The sequence below is a fragment of the Triturus cristatus genome, chromosome 10 (genome assembly GCF_964204655.1).
Source record: "Triturus cristatus chromosome 10, aTriCri1.1, whole genome shotgun sequence".
Lineage (NCBI taxonomy): Eukaryota > Metazoa > Chordata > Amphibia > Caudata > Salamandridae > Triturus > Triturus cristatus.
Window position 1 is genome coordinate 1026561882 of NC_140593.1, and position 21863 is coordinate 1026583744.

Below are 21863 nucleotides of genomic sequence, written 5' to 3' on the forward strand. Positions count from 1 at the left end.
TCCACCTTCCTACCTAACCTTGAACTTCCTTGGTCGTACAGGCTTGAACTTGCCTACTTGTTCTCTTTCAGCCTGAACTGCCGCTGACAACAACTATAAACTTCTGTAAATCATGGCAACTTCTCAGCAAATCGCCACCCAGAAACAAGGGGGAAAAGAGGGAAGGCGCCTCCCCCCCCCTTGTTTCTGTCCACACCTAGCTTTTTGTGTGACCCAAGGTAATTGTAAACTTATACTGAATGTCCAATACCTTTGCCAAAACCATCTTATTTACAACAGGTATATCCTTATCCTCACGACAGAGGACAGAGTGAACTACGCTACCACTCCCATTGTCCCTGCAGAAAGCATGCAACTCGCATATATTAAAATTGCAGCTCTCCAATTTTTTATAGTCGGAGGTATCTGCAGCTGTTTGGACCCTTCTAACTCCTCTTCCTTAGACCATTCCTTAGACCCAAGTTCCCTATGGAGGAGATGCAGCATTTTGACATACTCCTCTTTCCAAATATTCTCCTTAGTGGACTGCATCAGCTGAACCCCCAGCGGGTTGGGCTTCCCTCTATAAGGCAACCTCTTGATGTTTATCACCTTGCTCTCAAGCTACCTGCCCGCCTCATTGTCTGTGTCACAGTTTTTGACGCCCCCAGACTCCTTCCCTACCCCTTTTTCGGTGGCTCTGCTAGCTGTAGTCACCTGATCAGTACTCAAACCTTTTTGCCCTTCGTTCTCTCCTTGCATCCTTACATCTTTATCTGTGCACACTGTGTGGTCATCTGTGCCAACACCAGTGTCCTGCACATACCAGCCTTTATTTAAGTAGCCGTCCCAACTGTCTAGAGGTTCTTGTGCCTCAATCCCAATTGAAACCATTCTTGTGCAGGCTTCCCCACTTGCATAAGGCTCCCCAGCTTCTACCCCCTTCGATAGTGTGTAAGAAGTATGTGGTCCCTATTCAGGTATCTTACCTGGCGCCATGGCTGGTGCCTGCTCTGGAGCCTGAAGCTTCACCAATTTCTGCTGCGGCCAGGTCTTGACCCGACCATGTGGGTGCCGCTGTGTTGCATGCTCCCGCAAGACACTAGGTGAAGATGGGTTAGAAGACCCCGCCAACCTCTTCCTAGTGGAAAAGTCCAACCTGACCCTCAACCTCTTCCCTCAACTTCCCTTCCTCTAGACTCTCTTTGTCAAAATCAAGTATCCTTTGCTCTTATTGCACCTCCTGTCCTCCCCTCTCCCCCACTTCTCCAAGGGATCGCCCGCTTGCATGACAAACTTGTAGTACAACTTGGCGGGGGACGTACCTTGCCCTGCCCCTCGCTCTTCTGATGCAGGAGGCATATTCCTGTAGACCTTTTTGCCAGAGGATGCCCCAACTCCTGTCAACTGGTGCACCGCAGAGGCCGTGCCAGGCCTTCTTGTGGCCGTGATCTTGACGTTCCCCGACGAATTCCAGCTTGCCGGCCGGGGCCACACTGTCTCTTCATCTCAGGTCCACTGAGCTGCACCAAGCTCTCCCGAGTCTGGCCCCCAGGCAACGTCCCGACTAGAACAAGCATTGGCATAGCCAATAGGTCTTGCCTTTGGGAGCTTATAAATGTTTAGCCATGCAACAGTTGATGTTGTTGCACCAAGGATATTGTGCTGCATAACTAAATACTTATAAGGTCCCAAAGGCGAGACCTATTGGCAAAATGAGGACTGCGCCTTGAGAAGAGTGACAGTCATGAGACAGGGCCGATCACTTCAGACACTACTAATATTATTATTAACTTCAGATACTGAAAGTTTGTTTCTTTTTTAAAGTCCTCTGACTCACATGACCTCACTTTTAATGGTTTGGTTAATCTGTCCCTGGGGCTGTGGTGAAAACACTCAGCTTCTTCAATGGAAGTAGACAACACCCCTGCAATACCTCTCCACTACTTTTGGAGGACGGCTGTGTTTTTGGCCCCTTTTTCCAGTTGTATATAGCGCAAGCTCAACCTGAACGTATTGGAGCGCTTTATACGAGCACCAGTTACATTACCCAAGGACACAATCATTTTTGGTAGACACAGGAGAGATTGAGTGATTTGCCCAGAATCACAGGATGTTGAGCTGATGCTGAGACTCAAACCTGCCTTACACTGATGTTGTTGAAGTGGAACTGGCTCATACTGGTGCAAGCATCCTCTTACTTTACTTTAGTTAAGAATCACACGTCTGTGATTGATAAAAAGTGTTCTAATGCTCAGTGTCAATGTGCGCACCGGTATACCCCGGCTTAAATTAAGCCCCCAGCAGAGGCCTGAGTTACGCCCCTGGGTCGAGCGAGCCCCAAGAGCCTGGACTAGTACACAAACAAACATTTTGGCCCTTCTAATATGATGATTAACAATGCAGCGATGTGTCCGCAAATATTCTGCTTTTTTTTATAATGCTGTTTAAAAATATCTCCTGGAAAGCTCTCACGGTCCAATTTGTGCATGTTGTGATGAATCTTTGAGTTGCTCCTATGTTTACTTTTCACATCCAATACCAGGTTGGTTGTAGATGGGTTGTATTAAAAATGCTGGACTAGCTCCTAGGAACACAAACTATGGCTGGATGGATGGATGGACAGAATCTACTTCTATAGTCTGCTCTCTGTCAATTCTGGGAGGACTCAACAGAGCAAGTGCCATGACAGATGCTCCTCAGGAGTCCACGGAAAACGATACTGAGCATTCCATAGGTATGAGTCCACTGTGAAGCAACTAACTATAGACTACAGTTAATGCAAGCCTGAGTCATAAGGTTGGGCCGTTCACCTCTCAACACTATTATGCCACATGTTGAATGTGGTACAATGGGCATGATACAAAATAACCAAATGCTAACATATATTCACAAACATGACTGGCTATGCGCACAATTGTATCCTACAAGGTGTAACTGCAGCTACAGGCTTGCTATGAAAGGGTGGCAGTATCTGTCATACACTTATGATACCAAAGATCTAGTACAAAGGCCACACTGCAGTCACTTTCTGCCCATTAATAACCTAGAATGTAACATGTCATACCTCACTCCTTTTAATTTCAAATTCACACGTAGGCCACAGACAAAGTACGGTAACAGAACAAATCTAGTACTAACAAGCATCAAAGCATCACCCAACACATTTCCATGCACAGCACTCGGAGTAGAGTTCATACTATCCAAAATTTCAAGCTGGCACATCATTGAGAGGTTGAAGCACTACACGAACATAAATGGGCCTTTGCTACCCACACAACACACAGTTAACCACAGAACAGTATTAGTACAGCAGTTTCCCTAAAGTTCAATTACATAATAGGACCATAGGAATTCACAAAGTATGCATCTAATACACCATGGCAACTATACTTAAACTGTTAGAAAATTAAATCATCCATCAACACTGCCTAGGGGCCACGTGGAACATACGTAAGCAGCTATCAACCTTACTTACACAATTGGAATCCCGGCTGCTACAATATGAGCGTGAAGGAGAGGGGAGTGGCAGGCACTCAAGCTGACTGGGGGGGCTCCGCGCCCAACATGCGGAGCTTCTGGAGCGCCTGTGGTGCCACAATTACACAGCTCATACGGCCTGCACGCACGCTATGGCCGATAGAGCAGGCTGATTGCTTGCCTGGCTGCTAAGGCAGGAGAGTAGTCACGCCCTGATTGGAGAAATACGCACGGCAGAGGGGACCCTAGTGTACACACAACGCGAGATCCATAAAATAATGACGGACCACTATGCCCAACTATTCCGATCTAGGGGATGCGGCCCTAGACACGTCTTGGAGAGATTCTTGGACTCTGTCCAATTACCCACGGCCTCGGAGGAGCATCAAGAAGCGCTTAAAAGCCCCCTCTCCTTGGAAGATATTGGGGAGGCGATCAAATCCATGGCATCCGGGAAAACGCCTGGACCGGATGAGCTACCAGCAGAATATTATAAAACGTACCATGAGTCTCTGGTGCAACACCTCCACACGCTATATACTATGGCACTGGAGGAGACCACACTGCCCCCTCGATGTGGGAAGCATACCTGGTCTCCCTGCTAAAGCCAGACAGAAACCCCACGGCCCTAGGGTCATACAGACCTTTAGCGTTACTTAACATAGACTATAAGATACTCGCTAAAGTGTTAGCGGAAAGACTGGCGCTGGTGGTCCCCCAGTTGGTCCATGCTGACCAAAATGGATTTGTGCCCGCACGGAGCACTTCACTGAACCTGAGGAGGTATTTCAGGGTGGTGACCGAGGCCGTACGGGAGTGGCCCAAAGCGGGATGTCTCATCCTAGATCTGGAAAAAGCATTTGATTGCTTAGAGTGGGGCTACCTGTCTGCGGTGCTGTTGCGATACGAGCTAGGCATGGGGTTCCTCCAGATGGTCGATTTATTGTACAAAAACCCTACAGTCCGGGTGCGGTTAGATCCATATATCTCTGATGCCATACCGGTGTGTAGGGGCACCAGGAAGGGGTGCCCCCTGTCCTGTTTGCACTGGCGATACAGCCCCTGGCAGCAGCGATACGTGCAAAACACTAGGAGGTGGAATATCATTGGGGGATGCGGTGCAACAGGTGTCACTGTACGCGGATGACCTGCTGGTCTACGTGAAGGACATAGAGAACATACCAGACCAGTTGGCACATTTGCTGCAGGAGTTTGCCACCATTTCGGGACTCCGAGTGAACACTGGCAAATCCTGCATTTATGCTTTTGGGGAAGGGAGCCTTGACACAGGGTACACTCTAAGTGGTACGTGAGTACAGTGGAGGGAGTGCACCTTCCGCTACCTGGGGATACAGATATACCGCCAGCCGAAAGACCTGTTCGATGGAAACCTGGGGAGGGCTGTAACGGCAATCAAATCACAGATGCGATTCTGGAGCACACTTCCACTGACGGTCACCAGCAGGGTAGCACTTAAAATGTTCATGCTACTCTGACTCCTGTACTACTTCGTTAATTTGCCTCTGTATATCCCTGCGGCCTTCTTCGCCACACTCACTAAACTGGTTAGAGACTTTATCTGGGGCAGCGGCCGGCATAGAATGGCGCTAGCGAAATTATATCTGCCTACTGATCAGGGAGGCCTTGCTGTGCCCTGTTTCGAACACTATTGCCTTGCCTTGCAACTGCATTGGAAAGCCCGCTAGCTCGCGGACAGGGGCCGAGATGACACAGCAACCACACTGCCGCCGTACTAGCTGAAGCAAATAGTCAGACTCTTTCACCTTGCTACCAACGCCACGCCACCAACGCCGCTTCTACTAGCGGTGGCATACAAATGCTATCGCAGGACCCTATATATTACCAGAGCTATTGTCCCCTATGCACCCGCAATACCGCTAGAGGGATCCCCTAGCGGGCCCAGGGTACTCACATCTCTTACTCACACAGTGTGGCGAGAAGCTGATATACAAACCCTCAGGGATCTATACCGAGATAGCACACTCATACCATATGAGTCCTTGGTGGCGGACGAGGGACTCCCACGCGGGCACTTCCTAGCGCACCGCTCACTAGTAGCGAAACTGACTGCTAAATGGGGGGACATGACCGCGGCGCCAAGCCAGCACCTAACCATACAGTACCTACACGTTATGGGGCGAGGCAAACACCTTGTTTGCTGGTTTGCGGTGTCGCTTCGAACTCACGCAGTGATAAGTCTAGACCCACTCCGCCACAAATGGGAACTAGACTTGGGGTGGCAACTGGCAGATAAAGAATGGGAGAGGATACTTAAAAGCCCATTGCGTGTTCCCAGAAACATGAGATTCCGACAAATACAGTTATTTATCGTCCATAGAGCATATCTCACACCTGTGTTGATCAATAGGTATTTTCATCGTAATGATGCGACGTGCCCCAGGTGCGCCGAACAAGGGGCTGAATTGATACATATGTTATGGAGTTGCCCTAAACTATGTACATATTGGCACACAATCAGCAGGCTGCTATAGGTCTGCACGGGCCGCGACATGCCCCTCGAGTGGTCTGTGTACCTGTTGCACCAATTTAGGAGGACTCCCGCCACAAAGGTAACGTCCTGGTTCCTAGACCTAGGACTAGTGATTGCTAAGCGACTCCTAACAGAGCGGTGGAAAGCGCAAGACCCACCGCACGCGTAGGCGTGGCACTGCTCGCTCTTAGCATGGGCCAAGGCAGAGGGAATCACCATCCTGAGGGAAGAAACACTGGGACTGAGGAAGGAACCCATTGCAGCCCAATGGGAAAGAATACTCCACGCGTTGCAACAGGCGGAGGGGCAGGGATCTAGGGGACATCTCGAGAGAACGGATAGTGAACACACAGGGGAAGACGTGCACCCCACAAGCGCAATACCGTGATATTGCAGAACGGTTTACCAATTGGTAGATACCTAACACAGAAGTAGTCGCCGCTAGTGCACAGAAGCAATCACTAGGTGGATTGTGAACATTGGGGGAGTGGTGCAGGGAGGGGGGGAGGGAGATAAATGTACATATGACGGTTAATGCTGCTGTTGTTATGGTTTTCTTTGTTCTTAATCACACCATCTGTTTAAAAGCCCAAGGTAAAGGAATTGAAAGGACTTTACACAATGTCATAATGATAACCCACTGTTACTGAGCGGTAACCTCTGCAATCTGTAATATGAATCGAACGCCAAAGTCAAACTCGCTCCTGTGTGAGCGACGCTTTAAATGCTTAAGGTATGCCCAGTATACACACAAAAACAAAAGTAACTGTACATCCCACTGTTGGCGGATGATCTTCTGTATAAATGTACATCCAAGCATATGTTGCCTATCATAACCAAGCAAAACTAAAATCAATAAAAACAGATTTGAACAAAAAAAAATGTGGTCAAGGCGGCCCGCCGCATTCACTGCCTTTATCATCTATACCCCCGACCACTGCGCTCCCCGGTAGGTGATATGGGATCCTTCAAACAGGTCCAATGAGGAAGGCATTAAACCACCAACTGCACAAGGACTAAAAAAACGCTCCTGCACAGGTTCCAGCCACCGTGTCACCAAGACGAAATGATGGCTGGTACCTTAAAATGGTGGGCTATATATATGTTGGGCTACAAAAGTAGCCCATAAACAGCACAAACCCTGTAGCAGTCCCCCAAACTAGGGTGGCCCACTGACATGGGTGCAAATTCAGGATGGTGAGTGTAAAAATTCAGGACAAGGGGTCAAAATTCAGGACCAAAATTCAGGACAGGAGGTGAAAATTCAGGACAAAAATTTGTGACAACAGGTATGCTTTGCAGACACATCAGTGGATGTCATGCAATAGTGTATAAATAAATAGGCAAGGAACATAAGTACAAGTCACTTCTCCTGCCCTGTCACTTTCTCCTGCCCAGTCACTTCTCCTACCCCGTCACCGCTCCTTTGTCATTTCCCCTGCCCCGTCACTGCTCCTGTCCGTTCACTGCTCCTGCACAATCACTGCCCCCGTTCACTGCTCCTGCCTGTTCACTGCTCCTGCCCGTTCACTGCTCCTACCCGTTCAACGCTCCTGCTCATGCCTAATCACTGCTCCTTCCCCGTCACTTCTCCTGCCCCATCACTTCTCCTTCCCCGTCACTGCTCCTGCCCGTTCACTGCTCCTGTCCAGTCAGTACTCCTGCTCATGCTCGGTCACCGCTCCTGCCTTGTCACTTCCCCTGCCCCTCACTTCCCCTGCCCCTCACTTCTCCTGCCCCGTCACTTCTGCTGCCTCGTCACTTCTCACTCCCTATTCACTGCTCCTGTCCGTTCACCGCTCCTGTCCGTTCACCGCTCCTGTCCGGTCTCCGCTCCTGCCCGGTCCCTGCTCCTGCTCATGCCTAATCACCTCTCCTGCCCGGTCACCTCTCCTGCCCCATCACCTCTCCATCCCCGTCACTTCTCCTTCCCCGTCACTTCTCCTGCCCCGTCACTTCTCCTGCCCCGTTCACTGCTCCTGCCCCGTTCACTGCTCCTGCCCCATTCACAGCTCCTGCCCCGTTCACTGCTCCTGCCCCGTTCACCGCTCCCGCCCGGTTACCGCTCCTGCTCATGCCTAATCACCGCTCCTGCCCCATCACTTCTCCTGCTTCGTCACTTCTCCTGCACCATCACCTCTTCTGCCCCATCACCTCTCCTGCCCCGTCACCTCTCCTGCCCCGTCACTTTTCCTGCCCATCACGTCACCTGCCCATCACTTTTTCCTGCCCGTCACTTCTCCTGCCCGGTCACCTCTCCTGCCCCATTACCTCTCCTTTCCTGTTGCCTCTCCTGTGCCGTCACTGCTCCTGCCCCGTCACTTTCCCTGCTCCGTCACTTTTCCTGCCCCGTCACTTTTCCTGCCCCATCACTTTTTCTGCCCCGTCACCGCTCCTGCCTGTTCACTGCTTCTGCCCGTTCACTGCTCCTGTCCGGTCAGCACTCCTGCTCATGCCCGATCACTTCTCCTGTCCCATCACTTCTCCTGTCCCATCACTTCTCCTGACCCGTTTACTGCTCCTATCCGTTCACTGCTCCTGTCCGTTTACTGCTCCTGCACGGTTACTGCTCCTGCTCATGCCTAATCACCGCTCCTGCCCGTCACTTCCCCTGCCCCGTCACTTCTCCTATCCGGTCACCTCTCCTGCCTGGTCACCTCTCCTTTCCTGTCTCCTCTCCTGTCCCGTCACCTCTCCTGCCCCGTCACCCCTCCTGCCCTGTCATTTCTCCTGTCCTGTCACTTCTCCTGCCCTGTCACTTCTCCTGCCCGGTCACCTCCCCTTTGCTGTCACCGCTCCTGTCCCATCACTGCTCCTGCCCCATCCCTTCTCCTGCCCCATCCCTTCTCCTGCCCTGTCCCTTCTCCTGCCCCGTCACTACTCCTGCCCCGTCACTTCTCCTGCCCCGTCACTTCTCCTGTCCCGTCACTGCTCCTGTCCTGTTCACTCTGTGTACAACATTGACAAATTACACAAGGCGGCAAGTTCCCCACAGTACTCTGTTTGGGGAAAGCTCCTCTGTAATCACGAACTAAGATCTCACTGGCACATGATATGCAAAAGCAGACGGCGGGCGCATTGTCATTTGAAAGGGGAGAATCGGCCTCAGTCGGAATGACAATGGGCCTGCCCACAGTCTGTGAGAAATCAGAGAGGGTCTGCTGCAGCACAGAGAAGTGCGAGCTGGCCCCCGAGAATTTGTAATCTCTTGGGGCTTCCCGCAGGGAGCGGCTGTAATTAATGTCCAAAATTGCGGGCAAAAGGCGTCCGTAAAAGGAATGATTACGGACAACTGACATCACACCAAAATGACGGACGGTCCGTGAAATTTACGGACGGTTGTTCACCCTACCCCAAACTGCTACACTTCTCCAAAACACCCAGGGGGCAGACCTCCCTGCGGTCGGCTGCCTCCCAAGTCCCCCTTTAGTCTCCATTTACAAACTCTCTTCCTAATTTGGTGTCTGAGGATAGTTGCTGATTTGGGATTGATATAGTAGCATAGTTGGCATTAATGGCAAATGTGCAAGCCGGAGCATAGGCAAAGGTGTCCCAGCTGTATTATTATTGAGGCCCTTATCATTGGAGGTTTTAAGCACATCAGAATTCCTTTTACCAAAGAAGTTCGTGTTTGGAATGACAGCTAATCTATTTATTAGATTCTGGCCAGGATCCATTTTACTATATATTCTTCAAGATATGTTTAAGTATGGCTTGTTCTACATTTCACAATCATTGAAATGTTGTATGCGCGCGATGGGCTTTCTAACTCGTCTGTTATGTTCTAGGTTATTTATTGAACGTTGTGTCACCAGAGCTTTTTGGCACTATGGAATTAAGACAACGTCAGCATTGAAGAAGGGAAAACATGCAAACTACAGGAAGGGTTAACTAATAGAACAGCCAAGCTATCCCTATTTAGTCAGACAGTTCTCTGTGCGTGGATAAAGAGGAGGGTAAACTGCAGGTCTTTGCATCTGCCACAGAGTAGAGTAGACATTATTGCTGTGCCTGACATGCTTAGTTTTGGGTACTTCAGTAAAATCAAGACCTGCGCACCGTACCGAATAGATAGTATGGTACAATTTGAAGCAATAAATTTAGTTGAATTGTGCTATATGGTTACTATACTGGGGCGGCTCTTCCGCTACGGCGGAGGAGCGTCGCCACACTGCTTTTAAGCAGTGGGAAGCAGAAACATAAAATGATAATAACTTTCCGTTATTATCGTTTTAGGCTGCTCCTGCTGCTTTGCGGGCGGGTGAGTGGGCGGGGATGCTTTGCTCTTGGAGCAAGGCAGGGGAGGAGGGGTTTGCTCACCCGTAAGTGCACAGTTACTGTTTGGTCGGCCATCTCGGGCCACCCAAACCAGTCATGCGCACTTTTCCCTTCTCCATGCAGGCTGCATTACAGCCTGCCTGGTGAACATGCCAACCCCTACAGCCCCTGGCTGAGCGCAGTGTCACGGCGCTCGGACCAATCGCAATGCTGCATTGCAGCGTTGTGCTTGGCTTAGGGAGGCTTCCTGTTCCTGTCAAAGACGGAGGCAGGAGAGCAGGAGCAGAGAAGACGCGGAACCCAGCTACCACCCGCAAGCCACGCCGGCCGCCACTGTTACTATATATATAAGCCTTTTGCACAGAAGAAGGAGTTTAAGTATTGATGAAATGTGATGCCACCTTCAAAGCCCAGCTATGCGACCAGTAGCACCAGTTTGTACCAGTTGCAGACGAAACAGATTTTTTTCATATGCTGCAAGATATATCGAGTTCACGTACTACAGGGAAGACTGAATGAGTTTGTTGGCTGCAGTGGCATGTAGGTGAATGTTCAATGAAGGGCAAGAGCAGGGCCAGACTGGGGAACGAAAAGGAGCCCAGGCAAAAATGCTCAAACCAGCCTGTTCTATTTATCTCTCTCTTTCCATCAACCCTTTCTCTCACTCTCCTTCTCTACTCTTTCTCTTTCCCCTCTCCTTTTCTCTAAAATCCTCTTTTTGCCCTCTCTTTCTCTGTCTCTTGAAGCCTCCTTGTGCCTGCTGTAATTAACCTCAGTGAGCTGGGAAAGTGACAGTGGCTCCAGGAGTGGTCCTGGACTTTCACAACCGGCCTCCAAGGTCTCCATCCCACCAGGGAAATGCCTGGTGGACTAAAAGGCCTGTCCGGTCATGGGGAATAATGCTTTCAGAATTTTGAAGTGAAATGGCAAACATACACGACTTCAGTTGTTTGATCATCAAGGATGAGATTGCAATCTTATGTGAATGCCCTACTTATGCACAGACATCCACGGGATGGAACATTGGCTCATAACTGCTCACTAGACACATCTTCCCAGATGATGCTGGTACCTGCTGTCAGAAGGAACACTGTTTCTTCTGGTGTGAAATTGAACTGAATTGTTTCTGCTTTCAACTACTTTTTGGAGTGCTCTTTCTAAGTAACAGGATGTACGGGTTACTTTGTTGCATGTTTTTGAACAATGATTTCCATTTTTTGCAAAAATATTTTCTTTCAGTAGTTGCAATTGGTACAACACAACCAGAATTTCATAATAACTTCTTTTTACACTTATGAGTATAGTTAGCATGTGGCGGGCTGTACTGCATTCCACCAGGGTGGCAGAGGGATGGATCCGTGGCCTTGGCAGACTTCTGCTTGCCATATATAGAGTTCTGTCTCAGGCAGGTAGAGATTTCTGTGCCTCCAGAGGAGCTTCTGCCACGGTGGCTTCTTCAGAGGCCCTGAAGATTTGCTGTGCACATGCCTTGTTAAATGAGACCACACAGCAAAGGATTTTGTTTTTGAAGAACAAACTCCTAAAGCAGGAGTTTATATTTTTGAATATTAAATGTCCCTCTTATGCTGGGAGTTTTCCTTTGAGTGTGTGGTCATTTGTTTGATTTCCTTTGCAAGACCACCGGTCTTTCCCTGGCAGCCCAAGACTCATACAAGCAAATAATATGTTAGAACATATGCCCTTAATAGGATGGATACTCTGAGGTACTTTGGCCAATGGCCCAATGTCAATTGGGCTACCAGTCCAAGGTTTTCACAAGCGAAGCCTGTGGAGGCTCTGCCGGCAGAAACATGGAGGTTCCCCGGCTCTAAACAGAGTAAGGGAATGGTGAGCTTGGCAGGCAGGGTACTCTAGCATGTTTATGCAGACCTCAGTATCCCCTGAATGCCAAATATAGCCCTCAGTTTTTATTAATTTAACATAAGGTAAAAAGTCACATTCAGCACAAAAGAGTGCTTCACAGATTCACTTACAGCAACATTGATTCTTTTTCAGAGACTTTTTCAGCTATCAAATGCACTGTCTCTCTGCAGACTTTCTCTTCCTTCTACACAAGCATCTTCTCAACAGCTAATGTCTCAAGATCACTTCTCCTTCTCTCCTGGTCAACAGACCTCCTTAGATGGGGCCTGTACTAGAGAGAGAGTGTTGCTATCTGGCACCTTTACATTCCCTTTAGCCCAAAAGCAGTACTCTAGACAGCACCGCACACCATAATGACTATGCTTTCCCCAGTGCTTGAACTGGAAATATATTTGTTCTAGTACTCCTTATCTCAGAGTACCTGTATGCTAATGAGAAATCTGGTACTCTGCAATTAAAAGTATTGACCCCCCTGGTCAGAAGTGCAGGTCCTGGATGCCTGACAGCACCCATCTTTTAAAACACTGGCACTCCCCAATAAACACGCTGACAGAAAAAGTTAATATATTTTTTGGAGAGGGATCAGGGGGTGATATGTGTTTTAAATTACTACATGGCAGACACTGTAAGAAAGTCAAAGATTAAAAGGTTCACAGTGCAGATGTTTGTTAGAAAATAACACTTCTGCTGATTTAGTTTTTCGAGTTTGTCAGTGTCTCCAAAGTTCTGTAGTACTGGCCTTGTGTCCCCAGCCCTTTGTGTGCTGAGTTGTGGCATCAGGTTAAATACCAAACTCACATACGCATTATTACAAATCAGAGTAGAATGGGGATGATGTAATGCAGGTTGCACTTAATATTTTCTTCTTCCACTGTATCACTCCAGTCGCCCTCTGACACTGTAAACATCAATCAATAATATTTTCAAATATACTTACTAATTTATTCTTTTGGTTTTTGTTGTAGAGTACGACCTAGAGCAACTCAAGCTGCCACAACCATTCAAAACTGACAAACAGGATGAGACATCAGTAAGTAACTTGTTTGCTTTTTGTATTTCAGTCTAAATTGGTCAAATCAGACAATTTAATATCTATTTAAATATTAGAAATGACTAGTTTGCATGGTAGGGAATCAATAAATGTCATTCTTAACAAAAAAGCTGAAGACTCCAGTGACATCAGAAGATAACATTAAAAAAAATCATTCAAAAGCTTTAAACCAGACATTATACTATATTTCCCACAGGGTGGCAGAAGATACATCGCATTTACATTGCTAACCCTTGGGCATGGAACAGCCAAGTGAAGTATATTAAAAGGGTATTTATTATTACAACTGTAAACCTCTGGATATTGCTCCACATAATGTTTATTTAGTTGCCTAGGGAACAGTCCTCTGCAGGGAAGTTTTAGTGGTGAAATATGGGTCATTGCTTTCAAAAGAACATACATCCGAAATAACTTAAATCGTTCAGTTGGCATCCTCAATTAAATAACAAGTAGTGTCCCGAGTGTAAACTATGGAATTCAACTTCTAATTTTCCTGCAACTTAAGGAAAACCCAGCCACGGCCCGTTCAGGTGGGAGCGGTGGGGCGGTGTGGCTGGGTGGGGTGGGGGGGGTTTGATTTTGACGGACGATGACAAAGGACAATGAATGATTTATTTAATTTTCCCTCTTCGTCGTCCGTCGAAATCCCCACCCCACTCGGCCCCACCACCCCACCGCTCCTACCTGAACGGGCCGCGGCTGGCAAAACCTGCGTTTCAATACTGCCCAAATAAATCCTCTTTTACAGTAGCCTGTCATGCCATACTGGCTTTTATTTAGGTTTGTTAGGTTTGGCTTGATGGTTGGCAAAGCTTTAGGAGAGATATGAAGGGACTCATTTTTTCGAGGCTTTCTGACTAGAAAAGGAGAGGCGTGTAAGCAGCATGGCAAATGGAGTGTAGCATTTGCACCATTCTCATGTAATGCCAACAGTTTTTCTAGTGGGAGTCTTAACATTTTAGATGTTGGCGTTTACTATAGTCACCTCTTTGTATGTTACTGTATATTACCTGACTAACAGAAGTCAGCTGCGGAATGTAGTGGGTAAGTGGGTCTTACTTCCTATTGCATTACAATTTATTGCAGATGGCCCTTTGTCTCTGTAGGGAAATTTAACCACACCTAATGAAAGTGTTTCAGAGCCAGGAACCACGTAACTCTCCCTTTTCCCATTACAAATTCAGAATAGGAGGTATTTACTGCACGCCTTTAATACCTCATACCAATAGCAGAATTTATTGGATGCAGTAAATGCCACTTCCTATTTCAACAAACCCAAAATTGAAGCCATACTCTCCTAATGCTTAGCTCTAGCCCTGTGAAAAAAATAGGGAGAACAAGGCTCTCTCCTCCAAGTCCCTCCCTGAGGAGGCCCGATTGGGCTATATGTGGCCTGTCTCAGTTCCCAACCTCCTCTTGTTCCCAGTGTGCACACACAAGCCAGTGCATCATTCTGTTCCAATGTGTCTTAAAAAAGACCTGAATGCTTACACCTGTGAGAACACATATAATATAACATGATAATATTTATGATTCTAAGGGCAATCCAAAACACAATCTGGAAAGCATTTTCATCTTTGGAAAGTGTTTTAATATTTTAACTTTAAACCTAAACATATTAGAAAAAGTGTTTTGTGTATGGGAATTTATTTTTGTGAATCTAACTCAATCCTTAGACATAATTGGAAAACATTTAAAGTAGAGATGGTTTATATATAATGTTCTAACAACATATATGGAAGAATGTGTTTAATTTTGGGGGATCATATTTACTATTCTAACTCCCACTCTGAACAAAATTGGGAAAGTGTTTAAAGTTTAGGGGATATTATTTACAATTCTAACTCAGCACATAAAGGAGAAAATATTGAATATCAGTGCACATGGAGGGGGAAGGGGCAAGAAAATGTCATATTCTAAACTCAACTCCAAACGTAAGTAAAATAAAATATTTTTGGGTCAGTGGGCGGTTTAAAATAGAACCCTTAACTCCAAACAAACACACTTTTAATCTTTTATGGAAGTGTAAAATGTCTGAAAAAAGCAAACTTTTTAAAATGAAAAAATACTCTAAACATATTGATTTGCTTTCTTTAATTTTAATAAAAAAGTACAAAAATATCTGTTCCTAAGTTTGAATATATAAATTACTACATTTTGTTTAACATGTGTCTATCTTAAAAAAACCCACCAACAAATGGATTATGTAATTATTTTGTAAAAACATCCCATTGAACTATTAATACTTTACAGAAATTACATACTAAAAATATTGCAAATAATTGTATACATTTTAAATAACAACATTACAAAATCTTCCAAATGCCACAGAAATTGTCACAATGATTTTAAAACCCAATGTATACAGACTAAAATAAATTTGCTGTATGAATGCATTACAATAAAAATAAACTAGAATGACAAAACTCCACATATACTATCCAAAGATTATTTAGTAAAAAGAAATTCAATAATTAATTTAACAAAATAAAAAGCAATAAAATGTTTTTATTTTAAAACAAGTCCCACCCTATTTCCCTACAAACTACAAAGAAATAAAAAATATTCAAATATCTAAATTCCTTAGTCAAAAATTCTAACTCAATTAAAAAACCGTTATAAATTACTGTTATACAAAATATATATTTAGCAAAATCAGGATAGCACAATTTAAATAAAATAATCTTTACATTAATTAAGAAAACAAAAAACTAAAAACAACCGTATAACATCACAAAAACCATTATACACAACATTTAAGTAAACTACATTATAAAAAATAACATTTCAAACATATAAATTATGTCACACAATGTTTTTGACAGAACATTATTAAGGTAACGATATTATGCCCCAATTATATTTTCCATTTTATATTTTGAGAGAACACCAGCCATAAGTAATGAGAAAAAGTAAAACTTGGGACCTGATTAGGATGGCGGTGGGCCTTATGTCCGACCGGCATCCTCGTGGGAAACGGGACCACCATTCAAGCTGTCGGCGGTCCCGCACCCTGAATCATGATGCCACCGCCTTCTAGGCGGTTGCAAAAGTGTATATTTTGTATTGCGGCGGGTGCAGTGGGCTGCAGCACACGCCACAGTACAAAATGTGCACCCTGTGCATATCCCTGCACCTTGTGCCTCCCACATGGTCTAGGGATATGTTGTGACCCCAGGGGCCATTTCGGAGGGCCGTGGTGGAAGGGTGGCCCACTAAGGGCCCCCAATGTCCATTTCCGCCTGCCTTCTCATGGTGGGTAAACCGCCATGAAATGGCTGGCGAGAAGTGACTTTGTAATCCCTACAGTGGTGCCTGGCAGGCACCACCACTGTTGTTGGGATACAAGTCCTTTCCGATGGAGCCCGTCGGATCCGTGACGGTCGGAGATGGTTGGTCTCTCCGTCCACCAACCATCAGCCTGCCATCCTAATGTGGCAGGCGATAATCAGTATTACGATGGCGGTGGGACCGCCACCAACGGGCTGTCGGTGGCGGTTTCACCATCATCGTAATCAGGCCCTTAATTCCATTTGGTCTTCCTGAACCAAACTGTTGTCCGTCGTATTTCAAACTTTCTGCCTATCTCCGATTCTATTCAACATATACCTCATCCAGCTGTTATCAATTTGGCTTCTAAATCCATTTAAGATATATGCAGTGATACCCAGGTTGTGATGAAGCTGAACTTGTTCCATGATATTTCCATCTCTCGCAGCCTTCAAGCCTTTCATACCTGAACCAACAACAATTGGCTAGCCTTAAATGGAGTTAAAACTAGAATTCTGACAGTGTGATCACCTAAATCTCCAAACCCAATTCTTCTGTTCTTCCATTGTGGGTGCCCCACCCTATTCCCATTTAAGGTGGCGAAAATCTAAGCCCAGTAAATGCTAATAAAATCACCTTCTTTAGCGCAGTGAACCATGTGGTCAAGACCTGCAACTAACATCCTTGCACACATAATAGCGTTCCTTCCTCCACTCCAACCACAAAGTGTCACCTCATTAGATTCACCATCCTAGCTACTTAGATCCTCCTATGGATGCTTTTCCGTCTCTCTAACTGTTTCACTCTTTCTCTCTCTCAATCAGTGTCTCTATTTTTTCCGTTCAGCAGCTCTCCCTATCAGACCATTCTGATTGTTGTAATCTCTGAAGCAACCATCTTCTGGTCTGCATGTAGCTTGCTAAATAGATCATGCTACATGCATTCATAAAACATTTAAAAGCAGGGTTCTCTAGTTGTTCAATGTCATGATCCTGGTTATATTTACTACATTTATGTTGCTTGTTATTGTCCCTGATAACTGATCCATTACAAGCCCCAAAATGCATATAAAAAGCTAGACTGGATGAGATACTCAATCGTGACCTAGGGTGTTAGACCTGTCAGCCCTTTGGGTGGTCCCTCCTCATCATTATTTATTTTGTCCCACTTTTGCCTCAAACCCTGTTATAATTTTTCCTTTTTGGGAACCACCAGACTTTTTAGTGTTGATGCAGGGTCAGGGAGCCATTTTCCCTACCCCTGGAACTTCTGTCTGAGGGCCTGAGACACAAAATGGTGGCCACCCATTGTCACCTGTGACATCATCAGAACCCACTGGAGATTTCTAGAACCTTCCGTAACATTCTGGAACCCTGTGAGAGAGGGAGGCAGTTTAGAATGTTGGGAGGCCATCTCAGAGTGGCAGTTGGCAACTGACTGGAGAAGAGAGAGGACAGAGTTAGAAGGAGGTCGGAGTAAGGCAGCAGGGGTGGAAACCAGTGCTTGGAGTGGGGTCCAGAAACCCACCCTTGATGCTAGTCCCTACTGACCAAGCCCAGCCTAGAGCCCTGTGTGGGACCAAGTCCAGAAAAACCATCTTAAGGAACTGAACATTTGAAACAGGCCTTAAAGAAGAAGAACAGCAAGTTACTGACCTGTTCAGCAGTGTCCTCCTGGAGTCCTGACGTCGAGAAGCCTGGAGACCTGGGGCCTGGGGTCGAGAAGCGGCGCTGACAGAAAGCAGACGTCGTACCCGGAGCCGCCAGAGGTCGAGTGAGGGCGCCGACGGAGGGCGTGGAGAGTCACCGGAGGTCGAGTAAGGAGTAACCCAAGGTCGAGTGAGGGCGCCGACGGAGGTCGTGGAGAGGCGCCGGAGGTCGAGTCGGGAGTCACCTGAGGTCGAGGTGAGGCGTCGACGGGGGAGTGAAGTCCGCCCACCGGAGTCGCCGGAAACTGAGGTGAAGCGCGCCGGAGGTCGGGAGTGGAGATCGCACTCCGGAGACACCAGGAAGTGGGGAGTCCGAGTCCCTGCGACGCCAGAAGGCGACATCGAGCCGAGGCCGCCCAGCGACATCGAGTCGAGACCGCCCAGCGACATCGAGCCGAGGCCGCCCAGCGACATCGAGTCGAGACCGCCCAGCGACATCGAGCCGAGGCCGCCCAGCGACATCGAGTCGAGACCGTCCAGCGACATCGAGTCAAGGCCGCCCAGCGACATCGATCCGGAGTCGCCTCACGGCGTCGACATGGTGCCGAGCGGAGCCGATCATCTTGAAAAGGGCAGTAAGTGGTAGAGGGGGCATCTGAGGCCCTGTGGAGCCCTAAAAGACCATTCTAGGGGCTAAAGGGGTGTTAGAACCAGCCTGGAAGTGCCAGGGGTGAACTGAGACTGGTACAGTGACCTACATAAAGAGCTGTGTAGTTTGGAGGGCCAGATCTTTAGATTACTCTTGTTCTGCCTCAGCTTAGGCCCCAGCCTTGACCAATCTAGGTGGGACACCTCCCATGCCACCCAAGTGTCCTTAAGTTGTGTATGGGCAAAGTAAGACCAAGTGACCTCATGTAAATGATTTGAATTGTCACTGTCATTGATTGTTTTACCTTATTTATTGAAGGTGCTTTATTTATTGTCATCCACTAAGTTATTCCTGCACTATATTTATTGTCTGACTTTATTTATTTGCCATCTGTATTTATTGCACCCTATTTATTCCTTGCTTATTTATGACCTGAACCTATTTATTGAAATTCCAATGTAGTATTATTTATTTGACCTGCTCTTTTAAGGAAAATCTTATTGTCTTGTATTTATGTAATGAAACCTGCAACTAAGAGAAAATAAGATAAAGACATATATATTTTCAACTTGACTTGCATTATTTTTACGGTGTAGTGTCGTTTTTGGAACGGATGAACGCATGGTTATTGTGTGGGTGTGACGTACGCTTAACACGGTGCCTGACCCCAACCGCTCGAGCCAAGCTACCACTGTGCTGGGAACCTGGTGACTGCTAACCCGGTTGCCCGGTTTCCAACATAGGGCAACTTCAGATATCTTCTAAAAACTTGTCATGTACCGGGCTACTGCATATCCAATCGAGACATTGACATTGTGCAGCTTTGGAAGCTAGCTTCTATTTGGTGTCAGGTTGCATCAGCTTTATGTTGCCTTTCATAGCACAGGCTGTTCTCGAAATGCTCTTAGACTGACCCCTTTGGATGTCGATTCACTAAAATGTCATTGAGTGCTGAAGTGACACCACTCACTCTTTGACACTTTGGGGAGAGGAGTTGCCCTAACGGCTAGGGCGGTCAACCTCAAATCTGGGGAACTGGGTTCAAGTCTCGGCAATGACGCTCAACATCCTGTGATTCTGGACAAATCACTTATTTTCCGTGTGCCTAACAAAAAATGAATGTGTCCTCATGTAAGGCAACAGGTGCTATGTAAAGCGCTCTAATACCCAATTCGGGTCAAGTTCGGGCTATATATTTTTTTAAAAAAAAACTCCGATATCTTCCAGGTTGTCGCTCTCATCACAGAGGTTACCCTTTGTGCTACCCATAGCCTATCAACAGTCTCTTATTGCTGTTGAGTAGTTAGGAGAAACTAGAAGTGTAAGAAGTGGCTAATACAGGACAAGAAGTAAATGCCACTGTTACTGCACTTTTCACTTTCAGATTCTTCCACTACCTTAAAAAACCTGTGTCCTGGGGCATGAAGGACAGTGCTAGAGGTACTAAAGGACCAGCAGCTGATATCCCTCACAATGCCTAATCAGCATCCATGTGCTGGTCCACTATGCACTGGGCTTGGCTCTCTGTGCTGCAAATTCTTGCCCATGCTTTCATTCTGGCTGTGGGCTCGGCTGTCTACTTTGTCATGCCCAGCAGTTTGCTATGGACCTATTACCCGCATAGAACACTGCGGTTGGGGTAGAACGTAGGGCCGTCTTTCAGCACTGCCGTTTTAAGCAGTGGGGGCCCGTCCGGGGGAATTGCCATTTTTGGGAGCAATAAGTTGTGATGGGCTCCTCCGTCTAAGTTGTGGGGTTCATAACCTATTTCCTGCAGGTTCCTGCCAGCCGTCCAATAGGAAAACCACTGGAGCTGGCTAGCGTAATAATACGCTCGAAAGTCGGTGACACCCAGTCCCCCATTATGGGGCTCAAGTTGTAACTTCTTGAGGCCAATCCCACGTCTACCCTTCCCCCAGATGAGTTCCAAGAGGAGTGTGTCCAGAATGTGGAAAGTGGATTGTGGGACTACTAGGGGAAGATTTACGAAAAAGTAGAGGAGGTGGGGCAGCATCACCATCTTAGAGGTAGCGATCCGACCCATGGCTGATAAGGGGAGAGATATCCGGAAAGCAATACTCGAGCGTAGGGCAGTGATTGCCTTCATGAGGTTACCATCCAGTTGGTCAGACCGAGCCCGGTATATGTGAAGTCCCAATTATTTGAAAGTCTGATGTGCTACAGGCAGGTTGTAGGTACCGAATTGATACATATCTGGGTGGACCCGTCCTGAAAAAAGAAAGCGTTAGATTTCCCCTCATTGATGGCAAGGCCCGAAATATACTCAAAAGTGGAGAATATGTTGGGGAGAGGCTCTGCCCCGACTGTGAGGTCACGTAAATAAATGAGGATGTCGTCGGCATATATGAAGATTAAATGTGTGGTGTCAGCTATTGGTATCCCCAGTCGTTCGCCCGACTGTCTCAGAGCTATAGCTAGCGGTTCCAGTGCCAGGACGAACAGTAGGGGCGAGAGGGGGCACCCCTGTCTCGTACCCCTGTGTATAGTATATTCACGGGAGATATGGTTCCCAGTGCGCGCCCTAGCAGTGGGGTTAGAGTGGAGCAGCCGTATCCATTGGATGTATTCGGGAGGGAGGCCAAAGCGTTGTAAGGCCGCAAACATATAGCTCCATGCTATGGAATCAAAGGCCTGTCGTAAATCCAATGCCAAACAGCCGGCGTTCTTATACACCCCAGAGATAGCCTGCATGACATGGTGTAGGCGTCTGGTGTTTAAGGAGGTACTGAGTGCAGGGAGGAACCCACATTGGTCTTTACGTATGAGCGTGTTTAAGACGGGGAGCAGTCGATTAGCTAAAGCTTTACTAAGGATTTTGTATTTGGTCGCTAACATGGACAAGGGCCTGTAATTAGATAAATCCGTACCATCGCGTCCAGCTGTCTTATAAAGTTCCTCCAGCTTTGGGACAAGGGTATCTGAGTAGGTGGCATAAAATTCTGTGGGCAGGCCATCCAGTCCTGGGATTTTGTTGCGGTTAAGGCCTTTTATCGCAGCTCGTATTTCATGCTGGGTGATGGGGCCCGAGAGGCCTTTCTGTGCATCCGCTGTAAGACAAGGAAATGTGAGGTCGTTAAGGAATTCGTCCATT

General features: G+C 47.0%; 1 protein-coding gene across 3 annotated transcripts in view; it reads left to right on the forward strand.

Annotated features, from left to right (window-relative positions):
- IQCK (IQ motif containing K) overlaps positions 1 to 21863 on the forward strand; it is a 513956-nt gene that overhangs the window by 7518 nt on the left and 484575 nt on the right. For all 3 annotated transcript variants that reach the window (XM_085629065.1, XM_085629066.1, XM_085629067.1), the window contains exon 2: positions 13099 to 13163. In XM_085629065.1, the coding sequence (XP_085485191.1) occupies positions 13099 to 13163 (65 nt within the window). The remainder of the gene's footprint in view (positions 1 to 13098; positions 13164 to 21863) is intronic.